The sequence below is a fragment of the Elephantulus edwardii genome, unplaced genomic scaffold (genome assembly GCF_000299155.1).
Source record: "Elephantulus edwardii isolate Elephantulus edwardi_28Jun2011 unplaced genomic scaffold, EleEdw1.0 scaffold00016, whole genome shotgun sequence".
In the NCBI taxonomy this organism is placed as follows: domain Eukaryota; kingdom Metazoa; phylum Chordata; class Mammalia; order Macroscelidea; family Macroscelididae; genus Elephantulus; species Elephantulus edwardii.
Genome location: NW_006399766.1, coordinates 16,750,938 through 16,772,201, shown reverse-complemented (window position 1 = coordinate 16,772,201; position 21,264 = coordinate 16,750,938). Strand labels below are relative to the sequence as shown.

At 40.3% G+C, this 21,264-nt stretch overlaps 1 protein-coding gene across 1 annotated transcript; it reads left to right on the top strand.

Moving 5' to 3' along the window:
• Positions 1 to 8,572: 8,572 nt before the first annotated feature.
• Positions 8,573 to 11,815, top strand: LOC102857471 (60S ribosomal protein L32-like). The gene is made up of 4 exons (XM_006881878.1): positions 8,573 to 8,704; positions 8,757 to 8,779; positions 9,960 to 10,227; positions 11,807 to 11,815. The coding sequence occupies exons 1-4, from the start codon at positions 8,573 to 8,575 to the stop codon at positions 11,813 to 11,815; spliced, it is 432 nt and encodes a 143-aa protein (XP_006881940.1).
• Positions 11,816 to 21,264: the final 9,449 nt, after the last annotated feature.

Below are 21,264 nucleotides of genomic sequence, written 5' to 3'. Positions count from 1 at the left end.
CTTCTCCTCACAGAGCCCAGCCTCTTGAATAATCTGCTCTGTCTGCATACAGGTTGAAAAGGTAGATATCTAGATATATGGATTTTTGTTGTTTCTATGTGCCATTGAGTAGGAACCAACTCATAGGTGACCCTCTTGTGGGTTTTCAGAGACTGTAGATCATACAAGAGGAGAGTGCCTATCTTCCAACCCCACCCCCTGCCACACACACACACACACACACACACACACACACACACATAGCTGTTCGTAGATTTGAACTGCCTTCCTGTGGGTTGGCAGCTTGACTCTTAACCAATAAGCCACCAGAGCTCCATGTGTGTGCGAGTGTGTGTGTGGGAGGTTATGTGTATAATTTCACTGGCTCTGCCTTTTTCAGAACTGAGACCAAGATACAACCTCTGTGGCCTTGGGCAAGGCATTGATCATCTTGAAACCCCATTTCTTGTCTATAAAATGGCAATAATGATCCTATCTATCCTGGAGACCTGCTATACGGATTAAAAAGAATGTTGTTGAGTTGCCTGCAACTCATAGCAACCCTGTGAACAACAGCTCTGAAGCCTGCCCTGTCCTGAGCTAGTCTCTTGTTGACTCTGACACACCTACTCCCCCATTGCCCTAGTTACTGTATTAATCCATCTCATCCAGTGTTTTCCTCTCCTGTACACATCCTTCTCCAAGGACCAGTCCCTCCTGGCCACATGCCAGAAGTATGTGAGACGGAGCTTCAGAATCCTAGCCTCCAAAGAGAAACTTGTTTTCACTCTCTCCAAGACAGACCTATTTGTTTTCTTGACAGTCCATGATATGTTCAAGACTCTTCTCCAGCACCACAACTCAAAGGCATGGATTCTTCTGTTATCCTTAGTCATTGTCCAGTTCTCTGATGCATAGCATGTAATTGTGAAGATCATGGCCTGGATCAGGCACACCTTAGTCTCTAGACTGACATCGTTGCTTCTCAGTCCTCTGGAGAGGTCCCTGACAGCAGATTTTCCCAGTGCAATTAGTTTTTTTATTTTCTAACTGCTGTTGCCAATAGTGTTGATTGTGGAGCTGAGCAAGCTACAACTGTTAACAAACTCAATCTCTTCTCCATCTATCATGGTGCTGCCAGTCGGCCCAATGGTGAGAATTTATGCAGGCAAAAATGAGAAATCATTCTTGCTATACTGCTCAATAACGAATCCCTTCTTGTGAACCAGTTTTGTTTCTCACCTGTTTTGTTAGAGGACATAACCCAAATCCTTTCACTTACCTCAGCCTTTTTTTCCTTTCTTGCCTTGCCTTCCATGTTCATGATTCTCTTTTTACTTCAGCATCTTCTTGTGTTGATCTTACTAACTTTCCTTTTTTTGTCTCACTTGCTAAATATAACTACTCTACCCACCCCTAATCCATAGCCAAGATCCTGTGCTGAAAAGTCATCTCTTTCTCTCTGTTCTTTCACTCGACAATGTCATTCCAGGCCTGTGTGAATGGTTTCTAAGTCTGTATCATCTCTGGCAGCAACCTTTCACTCGAGCTCCAGATCTGATTTTCAGATTAACAACAGTTCATCTCCATCCTGCTGCCCTGAGGGCCCTGCACGCCAGCCATGTGGTAATGTCATTATCCCCACACCTTGCTCCATACACCATCTCAAATCTGTTCCTCCTGACTTGTGTCTGATAATGGCTTTCACATCTTCTCAATGCCTTGCCCATTCCACATTCCCATTTTCACTCCCATCGGCCAGATTCATACTTTTCAGCATCTTGTCTTCCAATGTAAGAGGTTCCTTTCCAGTGAAAACACTGGGCCCTCTCTTTCTCTGAGTAGCAAGATCTCGGGGAAGTAAAATGCAAAAAACTGTTTGGTGAAGAAGAATTCAAAACAAAAGAAGGAAAATCGTGATGAGGAATATTTTGTTCCAGCTGTCTTTGAAGAAGAACTGTTGTCTTTGAACTGTGGTGCTGGCTACGAGTATTGGATGTCCCATGGACTGCCAAAAGAACAAATAAATCTGTCTTGGAGAAAGTACGGCCAGGGTACTCCTTGGAGGCAACGGTGATGAAACTGCAATGCAAATTCTTTGGACGTATTATCGGGAGAGGTCAGTCCCTGGGACAAAAAAAAAAAAGACATCATGCTTGGAAAAGTTTAAGGCTAAGTTAGAGAGAGGAAGTCCTTCAATGAAATGAGTTGACACACTGACTAGAATAAAAAACTTGAGTGTCGCAGAGGTTGTGAGGATGGTGCAGTAAAGGACAAGGTTCTGATCTGTTGTCTGTAGGGTCTCCGTGAATTTATAACTTCTCAAAGGCACCCAACACATGAAAGAGCTAAAGGAACTATTTGTAATCCACAGCAAATGCTACTTGACTAAGGAACAAGTGTCATTAAGGGCCCTTGAGTTGATTCTAAGACACGGCAACCCCACATGAAAGAGTAAATGTGCACAGTTGGGTTTTCTGGGTTGGAATCTTTATGGAAATAGATTTGCAGATCTTTTCTCCCTCGGGGCTGTCAGCAAGCACTTAACCATTGCACTATCGAAGCCCCTTTAGGAAAGGCTTTCCTCCCTTCAATCCAGAATTACTCTCCCTTCTGTAATGCCACACACACATCGTCCAACTTGGCTGATGAAAGACCTTTATTCAATGCTGAGTCCTACTGACAAACAGCAGTGTGTTAAAACCCCTGGCTGAACCACAGTAGAGTTGATACTGTCTTTTCCCATCACGGGTTGATTAAGTAAGTTGGCATCTCAGAAAAGCAATCTAGCGCTACATACCAATTCACTCTCAGGCAATTATACCCTAGGGCAATTCTTATTCATGTACTTCAAAACACTTGTTTTGGAGGGTTGCTTTAGAATCCTATTATTTGTAGCAATTCCCAACTATTAAGAATTCAAAAGCCATTGTTAATATTGTGTGTCAACGGGGCCATGGTCTTCAGTATAACTGTTCCATGGGTTGTAAATTCTAATCTCTTTGATGTTAATAAGGCAGATTTGCAAAGATAGGATTCAGCCTCATGTGATTAAGGATAGGTCTCCTCAGGGTTGTGACTTGCAAAGTATTTGTTTGGACTCCAGCAGAAAGCTAGAGAACTTTTTGTTAGCTCTACATATGGCTATTTGGCTCAAGGGCTCCAGATTTAAACCAGTGGCTTGTTGTACTTACTGACTTTGGGCTCTTCGGTATCTAAAACCAGGTGTCTACAACCCTGCTTTCTAACAGTGATCTTAAAGGTGCCAGCCTCTGAAATCTGCAGCCTCCAAAAGCTGCTGACAACGTGGATGATGCTTTCTTAGATGCCTCTACCTTGAGGTCTGATCTACAGACCTAGATGCCTCTACAAGCACAGGACACCTCTCACTTTCTCATAATACACACTCCTCTCCCACACAGAAACACAAACACTTCATTGGTATTTGCTTCTCTATAGAATCCAACCTATGACCCCCATCAAGAGTATAATGGATAATTAAGGTCTGGTATATTCGTCCAATGAAATACTAAACCCAAAAAGAATACCTAAAGGCATGTACAAAACTGTGGATAGATTTTCAAAACACTGGGGTGAAATGACTTGGAGAACACTTACAGTGTATGCTATGGATTGTATTCCAACACACGCAGTATCGATTCTAAACTGCTGTATTTGTGAATGTAGTCCCATTTGAGAATACGAGTTTCTTTGTTACATTAAGGAAACTCTAATATACTGTGTTTCTTTATCCAATCAATTAGGAGAGATTAAAAAAACCCCAGATTAGGCACAGAGAAGGAAGCACAGATGATTAGGTGTTCACTCACAGATGCTTCTATGTAATGTTCCCAACCCTCAAAGACAAAGCTTGGGTTAATAAAGAAAAGCACCTCATTGTAAACTGGGAATGACTCATATTTCTGTTCAAGCAACACTGTTAGGGGCCATTGCATTGGCTACAACTCATAGCAACCCTCTGAACAGCAGATCTGCCCTGCCTGGTGCCATCCTCACTATCTCTGATAGGCTCCAGCCCATTATTAGTCACCATGCCAATCCATCTTGTTGAAGGACTTCCTCTGTTTCTCTGGCCCTTCACCTTTCTCAGGATGATGTCTTTTCCCAAAGACTAGAAACTAAGAAACTAAGAGTATACTTCCAGTTATGTGTATTCAAAACCAGATAAAACAGAACCATGCCTTATTTGTTATAGACAAACATACACATGTAATAAAAACTATAAGGACATGCAAGGGAAAATTAACACACAGTTCTGTAGTGTTTAGCTCTTGGAGGTGGACAAAAGAAGATGGTGGGTGGCCAAAGGGTATGGAAAACTTGTTTCTGTGGAAGAGTGGCTACCACATAGATTTTCATTTCATTTGTAGACAATGGAGAAGGATGACAGAATTGATGCCTTTGAGTTGTGATGTTGGAGAAGAGTATTAAACATACCATGGACTGCCAAGAAAATAAATAGGTTGTCTTGGAGAGAGTGAAACCAAGTTTCTCATTAGAGGCTAGGATTTTGAAGCTCCGTCTCATATTTTGGGCATGTGGCCAGGAGGGACCAATCCTTCGAGAAGCACATCATACTTGGAAGGGCGGAATGACAACACAGGAGAGGAAGACCCCGGATGTAACTGATTGGTATAGTAACTAGGGCAATGGGAGTAGGTGTGTCAGAATCAGTGAGACTAGCTCAGGACAAGGCAGGGTTCAGAATGGCTGTACGTAGGGTCATTATGAGTCATAGGCAACTAGACAGCACATCACAATAACAACAGCAACAACAACATATAATAAACTGTCATGTGGACTATAGTGCACAATTTTCAAAAATTATTTTTTTAAAAGGTAGTATTTCTAAATTCTTTGAAAGGAGAGGACAGTCCATTCTTTTAGCCAGGTTGCTTTTGCTTTTCTTCAAAAATCACTTCAAATATACATTGGGAAGTCTTCTCTGACTCCCAGGCTGATACACTTTATATGGAAATTTTTAAACATACACAGAAATAGAAAGAATAATATAGTGAACTATCATGGAAATGTCATCCTGCTCTGACACTGATCAATATGCATCCAATTATGTTCCCTCAATACCTGATACATAGTTCTCCCCTAAACATGGACTATTTGAAAGCAAATCTTGGACATCATGTTGTTGTTATTGTTGTTGTTGTTATGTGCCATCGAGTCAACTCTGACTCATAGTTACCCTATGCACAATGGCTCTGAACCCTGCTCTATCCTGAGCCAATCCATCTCATTGTCTCTGACAGACATACCCTCATTATCCCAGTTATTGTATCAATCCATCTCATCCAGGCTCTTCCTTTCCTGCACCATACCCCTTCCAAGTATGATATCCGTCTCAAAAGACTAATCCCTCCTGGCTACTGGCCCAAAGTACGTGAGACAGAATCTCAAAATCCTTGCTTCTAAGGAGTTGCTTGATTTCACCTTCTCCTGGACAGACCTGTTAGTTCTCTTGGCAGTCCATGGTACGTTCAAACTCTTCCCCAGCACCACAACTTAAAGACATCGATTCTTCTTCTGTCATCCTTAGACATTATCCAGCTCTGTGAAGCAGAGCAAGTAATTGCAAAGGCCGTGGCCTGGATCAGGCACACCTTGGTCTCTAGATTGACATCTTTGCTCTTCAGCACTCTGGAGAGATCCCTGACAGTAGATTTTCCTTATGCAATTTGTCTCTTTACTTTCTGAGTGTTGATTGTGGAACTAAGCAAGCAGAAATTATTGACAATTTCAGTCCACTCCATATGTAAATATTTCAGTGAAGTCTTCTTAAGCAAAAAGCTACTACCCAATATCATTTTCAACTTAGAAAATTTAACAATGACTCCTTTAAAGTAAACATCTGTGTGCTGTTTAACTTTCCTCTTACAGGTTTATTACAGTGTCTTACAGTTTTCCATTTGCTCCAATCAGGATTAGAACTGTGTACCTTTGGGTTGGCAGCACAACTCCTTACAATTGAGCTACCAGAATGGTTCAAATCCACCAGTTGCACAACAAGAGAAAGAGGAATACTCTTTCTGTATGACTTACAGCCTCTGAAAACCTCATGGAGGGTCAGCTGAGTCAGTTACAACTTGACGGTATATAACAACCCAAAGGCCACGCTTCTCTAGTAGTTCGAATCCACCAGTTGCTCCATGGAAGAAAGATGGGCAATCTCCTCCCATGCAATTAACAGCCTCAGAAACCCAATGGAATGTCAGTTGTGAGTTGGTTCTGACTCAGTGCCACTGGAATTTTTTTCCCCAACCCTTCTTGTTGGGCAAATATAAATAAAAGAAAAATCTCCTCCCAGTCCAGAAAACTTTTTTGTCGAAATACAAAAGAAAGGCAAGCTTTCATATTTGGTAAACATTAAACCAAAATATGATGTATCACAGGCGATTTCCTATGCAAAGAAGGAAGATATTTGACCCTTTATTTAGTTAAGTGCATATAACTCATTATGTTCATGTTCTCAGAGAAAATTGCTAATTTTCTGGTATCTTCATTGCAGGATACCTGAAGCTATGCTAATCTTCTTCCTGGAAACTGGGAGGTAAAGGTGTGATCTTCCTTGATGAGTACATTTTAAAGATCATTACCAGGTCTTTCAGGAAACATCCTTGATTTACATACTTTTTAAAGAGACAGAGAAAGAATTTACAAGTGACTTAAATTCTGAAAGAACAGGGAGGAAGAGAGCCTCTTCTTTTATTTTCAATAAGGAGATTGAAAACCTCTGTTACTTTCTGCATTTGTTTTTCCAGCCTCATAAGAACCAAAACTTTGTTTTATTTCATGCTGTACCCTTTGTGCTTTATAGAGCGGTTAGCACATCTTGTTATCAAGATGACTCTGGCTCATACAGACTCTATACGATAGACTAGAACGGTCCCATAGGAATTTTACTGCTGATGTCTTGCATATCTTGGCTAAAAGCAGAGAATTCCAGAAAGATAGTTTTCTTTGTTTTGTTGTCTATGCAAAGTGATTCAACTGTGTGTGGACCATAACAAATTGTGACTGATATTGTGGAGAATTGAGTGTTTCAGAACACTTCATTTTGCTCATGTGCAACCTGTATACAGAGCAAAGGGATTTTGCATAGTTTAAAATCAAGAAAGCTGGGTGCAGCGGCACAAAGGTTGTTTCCTTTCTCCACTTCTTCAATCTATATGCTGAGCAAATAGTCCAGAGCATTAGGATTGGCAGAAGATTCAACAGCCTATGATCTGCAGACAACACAGCCTTGCTTATTAAAAGTAAAGTGGATTTGGAGCATTTACTGCAGAAGATCAAAGACTACAGCCTTCAGTCTGGATTATGTCTCTGGATAAAGAAAACAAAATTCCTCACCACCAGGCCAAAAGGCAACATCATGATAAATGGAGCAAAGATTAAAGTTGTCAAGGATTTCATTTTACTTGGATCCACAATCAACAGTCATGGAAGCAGCAGTTGAGAAATGAGAAGATAAATTGCACTGGGAAAACCGGCTGCCAAAGACCTCTTTGTTTCAGAGTCTGGAATCACAGGCACTTGGTGTAGAGGCAGCAGTCTAAACACATAGCCTAGATTCCATTTTTTAAATTTTAGATTTAATTTTTAAAGTCTTAAAAACAGTCTTCAATCCATGTTGGATTTTATGTTTGGGCTAACGTGGCCGTATACCCTAAGACTACATTTCCTTTTTTGCTGAGGTCTTATAGGTGTAGAATAACACAATCTACTACGAAGGGTATTTTCTATTATAATCAAACTATAATACAAGATGAAGGAGCTCTGGTGACTTAGTGATAAGGAGTTGGGCTGTCAACCCAGAGACATTGAGTTCTAATCCTCCAGTCGTTCTGTGGGAGAATGATGAGCAATCTCTTCCCATGTAATTTACAGCCTCTGAAAACCCACTGTTATGAGTTGCTTCCAACTCATTGGTACATAACAACAACAACAACAACAACAACATAATGCAAGATGTGATAGTTTGTGCCTGAAAGGTCTTGATACATCTCATTATGTATAGATCTTTGCAATGGACCCCTAGTAACAGACTTGATTGAGAAACCAATTTTATTAATGAACTACCAGGAAAAAGAAAGTCTTGTCATCATCGTAGGACCATATGTAATAAATAACATGTGCTTTTTACCATTTATGTGCTATGGATCTATGGTTGCCAAATTATCTTCTTTTAGCTCACTGCCTTTAACTATAGGGAGCTCTGGTGGCCTAGTGGGTAGGGAATTGCTCTGCCAGCCCAAATGCAGGTGGTTCAAATCTACCATTTGCTCCGAAGATGATCAATTTCCTCCCATTCAGTATACAGCCTCTGAAAACCTGCTAGAGGGCGGGCTATGAATGGTTTTCTCCTCAACAGTAATGAGTGAATGAGTGAGTGATTGAGCCTTTAATCCTTCTGGGTTTTTCTTTTTCATCAGTGATTATTTTTGTAACTTATATTTCGCACTCTAACAGTTTAAGAATGTATACTTTCGGTCTTCGCGCCCGGCCCTTCTCTCTCCTTCCGCTCTTTCTACGGAGGTGGCTGTCATCTCCCACTGGCATAATGGCTGCCCTCAGACCCCTGGTGAAGCCAAAGATCATCAAAAAGAGGACCAAGAAATTCATCCGCCACCAGTCAGACCGTTATGTCAAAATTAAGCGTAATTGGCGCAAGCCCAGAGGCATCGACAACAGGGTTTGGAGAAGATTTTTTTTTTCTTTCTTATCCTCATTTTATTTGCATTAAGTATGATCAAGTCTCTCATCTTAAGTTCTTTTTTTATTTTTTTTGTTTGTTCTTTTTTTTCTATATTTTATTAATTTTCATAAACATTTACAGAGATTTTGGGTTTCCATCCATTCATTGTTGCACTATTCTCTCTACCCTCCTCCCAGTTTGTTCTTGTCCAAATGCCACAGTGCTTGTCAAAGCCAGTTCTGATTAATCTTCTTTGTCAGTGTGTCCTTTGCCATTCCCTATCACTCCTCCCTGAGAGAGACTTCACCCTGAGTCATAAGGAAAAGGGGATGGCGTATTCTCTTAGCTACTTCCTGCTGAAAAGGGACGCTGTGGGTTTCAGGGTGAAGATCTTCTCTCACTACTCTAAAGGGCCCCTTTGGCAGTAGGAAACACATAGACTATTATGGAGATTGATTTTGGAATTCAGATGCACTCTTATTGATTGTGCTTGGCTGTACATGTACATATTCTTGAAGATGTATCATGGGGGTGTTGCAACCTAGAAGACACAAATTTGACTAACAAGTTATAAGTACATAAGTCCAAAAATTATGGAAAAGTAAAAGAAAAGATTCTTTCATTGTTTTACAAACCCTCCCCCAGGTCCCCTCCACCATGTGGCCCTCGCTCTAGTCTCCTGTGATGACAGAAATACCTAGTTATATATCTCTTTTAAACAGTTTTCTCCCTCCTCTGTTTCAGTGCAGTATACATTATTGAACCCATCTTACTGAGTCTCTCCCCAACCCCAAGGACAGTCCCATTCTACAACAGTGGCATCATGTAATATTTGTCCTTTTGTGACTGGGATATTTCACTCAGCATAATGTTCTCCAGAGTCAACCATTTTGAATAATATTGCATGAGTTCCTTGTTTTTTAATGCAGCATAGTATTCCATTGTGCGAATATACCACAGCTTCTCTAGCCATTCGTTTGTTGATGGGCACTTAGGTTGTTTCCAACTCCTTGCTATTGTGAACAAAGCTGCAATAAACATGGGTGTGCATATATCTGCTTGGATGTCAGCTATGGTCTCTTCAGGGTATATTCCCAGTAGTGGAATTGCTGGGTCAAATGCTATCTCTATTTGCAACTTTTTGAGAAAGCGCCATACTGCTTTCCACAGGGGTTGCACCATTTTACACTCCCACCAACAGTGAATCAGGGTTCCAGTTTCTCCACAACCTCGCCAGCATTTGTTGGAGAAGATTTAAGGGCCCGATCTTGACGCCCAACACTGGTTATGGGAGCAACAAGAAGACAAAGCACATGCTGCCCAGTGGCTTCTGCACATTCCTAGTCCACAGTGTCAAGGAGCTGGAGGTGCTGCTGATGTGCAACAAATCTTCCTGTGCTGAGATCGCGCACGATGTTTCCTCCAAGAACCACAAAGCCATTGTGCAAAGAGCAGCCCGGCTGGGCGTTAGCGTCATCAATCCCAATGACAGACTGCGCAGTGAAGAAAATGACCAGAAAGTTTGTTTGCACATTTTATTTGTGCTAAATAAACCATAAAAACTGCCAAAAAAAAAAGGAAAAGAAAATAATATACTTTCCCCTAGTCTGGTAGAGTGTCAATTTTCATTGTGTCAAGAGATTCCCTGGCCCAGGGTATCTCTATACTTCAATAAACTTCCCCCCAATTTGCTTTTATTTAAGCCAACATGATAATATTTCTCTGTGGCATCTTTAAAATGTTAAAAAGGCTGGAAGCAGAAAACTGTTTACGTATGTTTTATAGGTTATGCAAAGGCATTTGACTGTGTGGGTCATAACAAGTTATGACTAACATCCCAGAGCACATAACTGTGCTCATGATGAACCTATACATAGTCAAGAAACAATCATTCATATAGAATAAGGGGTTACTGTGTGGTTTAAAATCAGGAAAGATGTATATCCTTGTACAATCCCTATTCAATCTACATGCTGAGCAAATAATCTTACAAGTTAGATTATGGGAAGACGAATGTGGCATCAGGTTTGAAGGAAGGCTTATCAACAATTTAACAACCTATGATATGCAGATGACACAAACTTGTTTGTTGAAAGTGAGGAAGATATGAAGATGATAACAAAATCCCTTTATCTTTCAATATAGATCACCTCAACATAGGGGAAAAAACATCCTTGCAATAGGACTAATCATCAACATGATAAACAGAGAAAAGTTTGAAATTGTTCTTGATGTCGTTTTACTTAAATCCATAGTCAACACCCATGGAAGCAGCAGTCAAGAAATCAGATGCATTGTGTTAGGCAAACCTGCTGCCAAGGACCCCTGAAGAGACATATTGTCATTTTCAAGACTAAAGTGCACCTGATTCCAGTCACGGCATTTGCAATTGCCTCATAGGAGTGTGAAAGCTGGACAATGAATAAGGAAGGCTAAAGAACAATTAATGCCTTTGACTCACGATGTTGGCAAAGAATATAGAATATACCAGGTTGCCGGAAGAACAAACAAAGCCATCTTTGAAGAAGTTCAGCCCGAACAATCCTTAGCAGTGAGGATGGTTCAGTGACATCTTATCAGGAAAGGCTAGTTCCTGGAGAAGGGCATACATAACCTTTGGTAAAATGGAGTCAGGAAAAATGAAGACACCCCTCCTCCCAGTGAGATAAATTGCCACAGCGACTGTCCCAATGGGCTCAAGCAGAACAGCAATTGTAAACAGGGAGCAGGACTGGGCAGAGATTGTTCATCTGTTGTACACAGGGTCACCATGAGTTGCAACAGACTTGATGGAACCTGAAAACAACCATCTTTACAGGTCTTTTCTGCTGCAGATCAGCTGGGTGGGTTGGAACCACTGACTTGTTGATTAGCAGGCAACCATTTAACCACTGTTGTTGTTGTTGTTGTTGTTATGTGCCGTCGCCACCAGAATTCCTTCACTTTCTACATTGTCATTAGGTGCTATCGAGCCAGTTCTGACTCCATGTCCTATGTCCAATGGAAGCAAACCACAGTCCATCCTAATGTAATGCTTATCGTACCAACAGGTGCTCTCTCATACTGCTTATAGCCAGTGCCTTATTTTCTGTCTTGCAGGAAGATTAAGAATTTGTGAGACTTTGATTTCCCTCTCCTGGGGTAAGTTATTGTGCAGCATTCTTTTGATAGTTACTTTTCTTAAAGAACCTGACAAATTTCACGGTAATGAGCACTTTATTTATTGTCCTTGCCTCTTGCCCATTTCCTGAACATCCCTCCCTGGTCTAGATAAGCTTGTTTGAATTTAAACACAAAAGTTTCCAGCTCTGCAACTGGATGGGAGGCCCCAGCCACCTTGCTGTCTGGGGAGGGGGATTGTGGGTTAAAGACTTCTGAGGAAGACAAACTTGCCACCTCTTCTCAGAGAAGTCATCTGAAGCAAATTCTTCCTGAGGTATCTTTGGTCTGTCCCTTGAATCCCATGCATCAGCTCCCCCCTTAAAGACTCTTCTGCCCTCACTGTTTGACAAGGAACATTAGGAGGGAGTTGGGAAAAAGCTTCCCTCCATGCCCTGCTTTTCAGGGGAGACCTATGGTTTTCCAGTGCACTTGGATGAACATTCCTTTTGTGAGCTCAGGTTAACAGGTGCTTGGGGCCGTATTTTTTTGTCTCTGCCACTTTGTCACACACACAAAAGGTGTATCAGAGCTTAAAATCTCAAGCATTTGGCTTCAGAGAGAAAGGCTGAGCTCTGTGGCAGAGCCCCGTTCCATTTCCGTTTTTGCTACAGGTTCAGATGCCATTGGGGTTCTTTTGACCAGAAACCTGTCACATGACTTTTTGCTTAGGAAGACTTGAGATGAAAGGGGATTACCAGAGATGTGTCTAGGAGGGGCACTTAGTAATACAGGTATTGGACACACAACCTGCAGTCTTGACTAGGCATGTCTTTGATGATTGCTATGAGTCTTGACTCCCACTACCATCTAACTAGGTGTTAGAACCAAGAAACTCAGAACCAATCCTGTAAGCTTATAAATATGAAACTATGTATATATCCCAATCATGGCCTTTAGTTCAATTTGATAGTCTGACCTGGAGTGTTGTTATCTACCACTGAGTCAGAAACAACTCATAGCTGACTCTAGCAAATTTTCAGAAACTATAAATCACACAGGATGAGATTGTTCATCTTTGCTCCCCCAAAGCAGAGAATGGGTTCAAACCACTTGCATTTGAATTGGCAGCAAAACCCCCTATCCTCCAGGCCACCAGAACTCTGGAATAGTACTAGGGCCACAAAATTAAACTTGTCCTGTATGCTACTGGATTTGATCATGTTGTACTCCTTACCCACTTGGATCCTGGAAACACCACTGATGTCCTTAGATTTCTTTTAGATATATCTCCTGTTGCCCTAATTCCAGATAATGAAACAGCAACCTTATTTGCTTAAAATTGTAATGAACCAACTCAATAACTTAAAAGTCAAGCAGACTAATCTTGCCACAGAATTGAGCACTGAGGGTTTGTGGAATTACATTTGAAATAGTAGGTAAAATTCCTCCCCCATTATTTTTTTAATGGTATAGTTAGCTAGTAATGAATTATAATTTCCTAGAGAGCCAATTTTAAGCCATCAGCTGGCAGTGAGAGATGAACAAAGGCTGGTTGACATAGTGAAATTATACCTAGTACATAAACTTATATCAAACACTTCTAATCTGACGAACAATGCAATGAGTGACAGCGAATGCAATAAAACAGAAACCTAGATCAATTATCTTAGAAAGATTGCAGTCAGCAGATAAAAATAGGACTGCGGAGCCTTCTGAATTAACTAGCACGGAGAACATGAATCAGTCTTTCATCTTTTATTATTTCATCCTTTTCCTTTGAAGTAAACTTAAAAATAATCTTTTCGCCAACTCCTCAAAATGAAATATTCACTATATCACTCTTACTCCTTATTAAAAACTGATATTAATGTGCCTTTATACTGAGGACATCAAAGTAACTGTGGCATGTACTTGTATAAACATGAAGAGACTTGAAGTTTATTGCTTTTCTATAGGATAAATGCATAAGCACTTACTGTACATTTACTTCAGTGTGCATTTACCGAACTTTACTTGGATTTGCAGAAAGAACTTTCCTTTTCTATTCCATACATATTGACTCAATGAATTCTGTGCTATTCATTTCCAGTCTTTTGAGATGCTATTATGTGCCATCGGGTCTGAACCTACTCGTGGTTGATCCTTCAGTGGGTTTTCAGAGGCTGTAAATCATGTGGGAGAAGATTGCCCAGCTCACTTATGAAGAGCAGCATGTGGATTTAAACTGCCTGTCTTTGTGTTTGTAGCACACCTTCTTATCCACCAAGCCACATGTTTTATCTTTGTTATTGCCCATCAAGTGTGTTGTTGTTATGTGCTGTCTAGTCCCTTGTGACTCATAGCGACCCTGTGTGCAACAGCTCTGAACCCTGCTCTATCCTGTGCCAACCTTATTGTTTCTGACACATCTATGTCCACCAGGGTCCTCCTCTCTTGCACTGTTCCTCCAACCTCCCAAGCATTATGTCCCTCTCCAAGGACTGGTTCCTCCTTACAACATGTCCAAAATATGTCAGAGGAAGCTTCAGAATCCTTGCCTGGTTTCACCCTCTCCAGGACAAACCTTTTTGTTCTCCTAGCAGTCCATGGTATATTCAACACTCTTCTCCAGCACCACAGGTCAAAGGCGTCAATTCTCTTTCTATCATCTCTAGTCATTGTCCGGCTCTCTGATGCATAGCAAGTGATTGCAAAGACTATAGCCTGAATCAGGCGCACCTTAGTCTCCAGATTGACATCATGGCTTCTCAGTACTCTGGACAATTCCCTGATGACCGACTTTCCCAATGCAATTCATCTTTTGATTTCTGGGCTACTGGTACCAAGAGTGTTGATTGTGGAGCCAAGCAAACTGAAGCTGTTAACAATTTCTTCACCATCTATCTTAATGCTGCAAATCAGCTGAGTGGTGAGAATCTTTGTTTTCTTGATGCTGAACTTCAATCCATATTGAAGGCTGCAGCAAGCGCTTCAGGTCCTCAGTTTCAGCAAGCAAGATTGTGTCATCTGCATAATACAGATTGTTGATGAGGCTTCCTCAGATTCTGACGCCACATTTTCATCCTCCCAGATAATCCGTTCCACATATAGATTGAAAAGATACAGATATAGGACACATCCCTGGCATACACTTTTCCCAATTTTGAACCATGCAGTGTTTCCTTGCTCTGTTCTGATGACTGCCTCCTGGTCCAAATACAGGTTTCACATAAGCACAATCAAGTGTTCTGGGATTCCCATTCTTCTTAGAATCAGCCACAGGTTGTTGTGATCCATACAGTCAAACGATTTTGCATAGTCAAGGAAACACAGATAGGCACTCCTCTGGGACTCTCTGTTTTCAGCCAAGACCCAGCTAACATTAGTTATAATATCCCTAGTACCATGTCTTTCCTAAACCCAGCCTGCACATCTGGTAAGTCTCTGTTGATGGGCTCTTCCAGTCATTTTTGTATGATTTTCAGCAGAATCTTTCTTGCATGTGATATTAATGATATTGTTCAATAATTTTGGCACTCTGTTGGGTCACCTTTCTTTGGAATGGGAGCAAATATCAATCTCTTCCAGTCATTTGGCTAGGTGGTTTCCCTCCAGATTTCTTGGCATAACGTGGTGAGTGCATCCAGGGCAGCATCTATTTGTTGAAATATGTTAATTTGTGTGCCATCAATTCCTTGGGTCTTGTTCTTTGCTAATTCTTTCACAGCAGCTTAAACTTCTTCATTCATCACCGCAGGCCCTTGCTCACGTGTAGAGTCCTGTAATACTTCAACTTTTGACGGGATTACATTTTAGTTATATAATATGACTAAGCACTTATTTAGCATTGTTGTTGTTATGTGCCGTCGAGTCGTTTGTGACTCATAGTGACCCTATATTCTTCCATTTCTCCAGGTCTCTCTTGTTTCTTGTAGTAATGTTTGGTAATTTTGTTTGAATAGATCCTGTGTGTTTCTGGTTCAATTTACTCCCAAGTATTGAATCTTGTCATTAGTTATTGTGATTGGTATTGCTTTTCTTAGCTCCGGCTCTGTATTCTCTTTGTCACTGTAGAGAAATCCAATTTATTTTTGTATGTTGATCTTGTATTCTGCCCCTTTGCTGAATTGGTCAACTATATCCAGTCGTTTTCTTGCTGAGTCATACTGTAAGTAACTTGGAAATTTGTAACCCAATGATTGCCTCTGTGTGCGTGCATAGTTATTTTAATAAGAGTCAAATCAATTTGCAGTGCCAACTGCAATGTATCTGAGTGTCTGTATCTCTTCTGTCCTCAACAGTATTGCATGATTGTGTGTGTTTGTGTGTGTGAAAAGAGGGTTTCCCCCCAATTATGTGGAAAGTTTTACACAACTGTGTTTTATTACATATTAAAACAACCTTGTTTTAATACATTTTAATACTCTTAGTGTGAATGGTCTTCTATGATTGCAAATTGGCTGAATTTCTTTTGTGAAGTATCTGTTTACAACCTGTGCCTTTGATTTTTTTTTTAATTATAGAGGTATTGTCGTGAAAAGTTTGAAAAACGGAGGAAATAAAACCACCCATAATGCCACAATTTCAACACAGCTATTATCATTTTTATTGCCTTCTAGGCTGTTTTCATATGTATGTTTTACCCTTTTGTAATTATAATATCTCTTGCTTTTTGCACTTTATAGTAAGGAAATGAATTAATCCTCAGTGTACCAGAATAAGCAATTCTCCAACAACTTTTAATTGAGAGCTAGGCTTCTGAAATAAACTGTTAAAAGACATTTCCAACAAAGCATTAATTTTTCTTTGAACTCATTGGCTTTATTTAGCAATTCATGAATTGGTCAGAATCTAGTTTGAAAGTCATACTAGAATTCTGAAAGAGAAGTGGAAGAAACTAACACTATGTGTGCAAAGTTGTATACGAACAAGGAAGTTGGTTCTGAACAAAGAGAGGTTCATACCATATTACGGTTCTTACATGGTACATTGGATGCTTTTATAACTAGGTTGTATAGCATAACTGAGGCAGCAAGAATGTATTTGTTGATATAACTTTCTGAGAAGATTAAATATTAAGATTGAAATAAAAACTTAGTGCTTGCTTCGGCAGCATATATACTAAAATTGGAACCATACAGAGAAGATTAGCATGGCCCATGCACAAGGATGATGTGCAAATTCGTGAAGTGTTTCATATTTTTAAGTGTCCAGAATGAAGGTTGCATAGTGGAGTGTACTTGAGCGGTATTGGATACCAATGAAAGAATTTTTCAAAGAGAAGAGTGAACTGGGGTGTGGGGTGGGGAGGAGGGATGAGCAGGGATAAAAATTCAACAATGAATGAATGGAAATCCAAAATCTCTGTAAACGTTTATTAAAATTAATAAAAAAAATTTTAAAAAAGAAATAAAAACTTGGTCAAGTTTTAGTTTGCTGACAGGGAACTTAGCACAAGTGACTTCATCTTAGACTCAAGATGTTCAGATCAAAATTACATTTTGTAACTTCTTTCTGTGTCTTAGGAGTCCAGCCATTAGGGGCTCACAAGATAATACCTTCTATACTATAGGACTTTTTAATTTTTTTAATAAATTTTTTTATCTGCTGGTGCTTGAAATGTTACTGGTAATTTACCACTAATGATTTATTTTCCCGTTTCTTTTCTTACATCTTCATTTCACTGACAATATTTTGCCCATATTGTCACTTGTATTCTAGAATTGTATTCCAGGCTTTCAAATTAATCTGTGAAGAGTGGCCTTAACCCAAAACACAGTATAAACGTTTCACATCTTGAAGACAGTGCTAGGACAGACAATGCTTGTCAAAATAAACAGGGAAGGACTTTTTAAAAAAAAAATCTCCAAACCATTGTGAACCAATTCTTTTATAAAATACAATATAAATGAGCTATGAGAAAAATTTTTAAAACTGACAGTGAGTTAGAAAAATACAAGTCTCTTTTTTTAAAAAAAATAGAGTTGATGGGTGTAAAAATTACATTATCAAATTTCTATACAAGTTTCATATGCTTGCTCTTAATTCATGTACTTATCTAATTATAGATGTATATCAAACTGTCGGTAGATCATGTGTTGAGTAGCATTGATGTAACACGTAATTCCTGTTCTCAAGGGGCCTAGCATCATGTAGGTTTAACATTCCAAGAATATGTACAAAGTAGCATCGTCCGTAGTCTGTTATGCTGATAAGCATAAGGCCATATGTTTCTGGTGGCTCAAATCCGTCAGCCTCTCCACAGGAGAAAAACGGGCAGTCTCCTCCCATTAATATTCACAGCTGAGAAACCAAATGGAAGGTTGCTATGAGTTGGATTCAGCTTGATGGCAGTGAGTATCAATTGTATAATAATGATCTTTGCTCCTCCAGACCATTGCCCACCTTGATTAACCTAACAAACATAATTTTAGATGCAATGGTGGTTCTAACATCAACAGCATAAAAAATCTTAGCAAGTAGAGGACAAGAAGCATAGAGAAAAAATATGCTAATGTTGCTGGGGGGGGAAGGAAGGGTTAACAATTACAAATAAAATTTCCAAGCATAGATGACAACAGCTTATTTAAATAATAAAACCTCAGCTGTGGCTCTATTTGTTCCATATCTATAAAATTCATAGTCTACATAATCACAATGTGGTCATAGTAACAGTCACACACATTATCCATCTTCATTTACCTCCGTCCAGTCTTGTGGGATGTCTATACCAGTTCCCTATCTGGTTGTTACTTGGAATTCACCAGGAATGTGTCAAATGCAAGAATGGTTACCCATGGTGGACTGTGTTTGGTGGAGCTTCCTGATTAAAACAAGCTTGAAAGCAGGAGTGGCATCCACTTCCGTAATAGCTTGCCTCCAGAAACCCTATGAACCTGGACAAAGGATGAAAGCCACACAAGTGTTGAAGTCTTTCATTCATGGAATCGCTATGAGTCACCTACGACTCAATGGCACTTACCAACCACCTATGAAAGGCATTTGACTGTGTGGATCATCATATTGTGATGTTGTTGTTGTGTACTGTACAGTTGGAACCGACCCATAGCTGACCCTCCAGTGGGTTTTCAGAAGCAGTTGATTGCACAGCAAGAGATTGCCCATCCTTCTCCTGTGAAGCAGCTGATGCCCTTGAACCGTGTGCCTTTGGGATTTCAGTGTAGCTTCTTGGCACTAGACCATGAGAGCTCACTATATTGTGACAGTCTTTAAATAATCCTACTCATCACTTATATTTCCTGATTTATCTTTCCATAGACTGGAGAGCCATTGTGGGCCAAGGATCTTAAAATTCATTTTATAACACATTAAGCAAGTTTTACATCGCATAATCTAGTATTCCTCTTTAGAATCATGGTCATTTGTAATGGCTTTTTTTTTTTTTAGCTCCACAGTCAACACTCTTGGTACCATCAACCAGGAAATCAAGAGACAAATTGCATTGGGAAAATCAGCTGTGAGGGACCTCTCAAGAGTACTGAAGAGCAACGACGTCAAGCTGGAGACTAAGATGCACCTGATCCAGGCTATAGTCATTGCAATTACGTGGTATGCATCAGAGAGTTGAACAGTGACTAGGGATGATAGAAAGAGAATTGATGCCTTTGAGCTGTGGTGCTGGAGAAGAGTGTTGAATATACCATGAACTGCTAGGAGAACAAACAGGTTTGTCCTGGAGAGGCTGAAGCCGAATGTTCCTTGGAGTCAAGGATTCTGAAGCTTCTGTCTGGCATACTTTGGGCATGTTGCAAGGAGGAACTGGTCCTTGGAGAGGGACATCATGTTTGGGAGAGTGGAGGGACAGCGCAGGAGAGGAAGACCCTCGATGAGATGGATTGATTCTGTGAGTGGAGTGGTGGGAATGAGTGTGTTGGAGGCGGCAAGGTTGGCATAGGATAGAGCGGTGTTTAAGGCTCTTGTACATAGGGTCGCTATGAGTCGCAAGTGACTCGATGGCACATAACAACTACCACCATCACCACCACCACCACCAACAGTTTTGAGACGCATGTTTTCCACTTGAACACTGCTTCATGGCTAAGAGATGCTCGTATTAGTACAGTAAAGGACAGGGGTCCTAACTCTTGTATCCTTTTACTCTGTTGATGGATTATACATCCATATTAATTTATGATACTGTTATTGAGTTCATTCGCTAGAAAACACGTTTGAAGCAAAAAAGGAGAAAATGGTAGGGGTTAAACATTTCAGATCCATATGGCTTCATCAAGAATGATGATGGAGTAAAGATCTTCAGTGACTCAGTCCTCAAAAACTCCAAGAAAGACACCAATAAAAAATGTTTAAAACAATTTTTTTAGAACTTTGGAAATTACCCTCAAACTTGGAACAACCCAGACAGTGTTACTTCAATATAAATAGCAAAATATGGGTAGGAACAAGAAGTTTTGTAGCATTTGTACTTTTGGTATTTCAACTCTTCTCAGCTTTATAATAGCTTTGAAAACCAACAGTATGTAATCACAATGAAAGCCAGCAACTTAACAGATACCAGAGGATACGAATGAAACCAGAGAGATTTCAAAGCCCCAATAGCAGAGAAGTGAACTTATTTGACCTGTCTGGAAGCTTCCTGGGAAACTTCACTTATAAGGCGTATCTTATTTGACTTCATTCAAAACTAGTGCAGTATGAACAGCCTTTTTCTCCTAGGGGTGTTTATTGAAAACAATCAGCCTGGATTGGTTAACATCACAGCTGTTTGAGGTAGTAATAGCAGATAACAGGAGGCTGACGAACCACTTTAAAGGAAAAGATCGGGAATGAAATAACATTAGTGGGCTTTGGGAAATTCCAGCATATCCATGGTAAACTACTAGAATTCTATGCATGTGAGTAAGACTCTGTGCTTGGCCAGGGCTATGAAAATGCTTAGGAAAGCGGTTACAAAGTCCTCAACTCTCACCACTGGCTGACCTTAAGGTTCTGCACAAGCAGGGAGGGAAGCCTAAGGCAGAGTTCTCAACTACTTGGCTGAGTGCTGAAGGCAAGTCTGAATAAACACACAGAACAGCTCAGCAAAGACATGGTGACTTTCTGCTTTCGGATATTTAAGGAGATCTCTGTCCATGCATGGAGTGACCACTAAACTACTTGGTCAACAACACAACAAAGATGAAAAGCTATTGTTGATATAATATGTAAAATATATACATTGCTGTTGAGTCGAGTATGACCCATAGCAACTGTGTGAACAACAGAACTGAGCCCTGTCATACCCTGTGCCATCCTCACATGTTCTGACACACTACAGCCCATTGCAGCAGTCACCGTGTCAATCCACCTGGCTGAGGGTCTTCCTTTCCTTCGCGGACCCTCTGCCTTTCTGAGCATCATGTCCCTCTCCTAGGGATAACCCCTCCTAGCATGCTGGAAGTATGTGAGGTGGAGCTTTATTATCTTTGCCTCCAAGGAGCACTTGTTCTAGGATGGTT

Coding starts and splice junctions, on each gene's coding strand:
- LOC102857471 (XM_006881878.1), top strand. CDS start 8,573: ATGGCTGCCCTCAGACCCCTGGTGAAGCCAAAGATCATCAAAAAGAGG. Junction 8,705..8,756: donor CCAGAGGCATCGACAACAGG/GTTTGGAGAAGA, acceptor ATTTGCATTAAG/TATGATCAAGTCTCTCATCT. Junction 8,780..9,959: donor GATCAAGTCTCTCATCTTAA/GTTCTTTTTTTA, acceptor TTGTTGGAGAAG/ATTTAAGGGCCCGATCTTGA.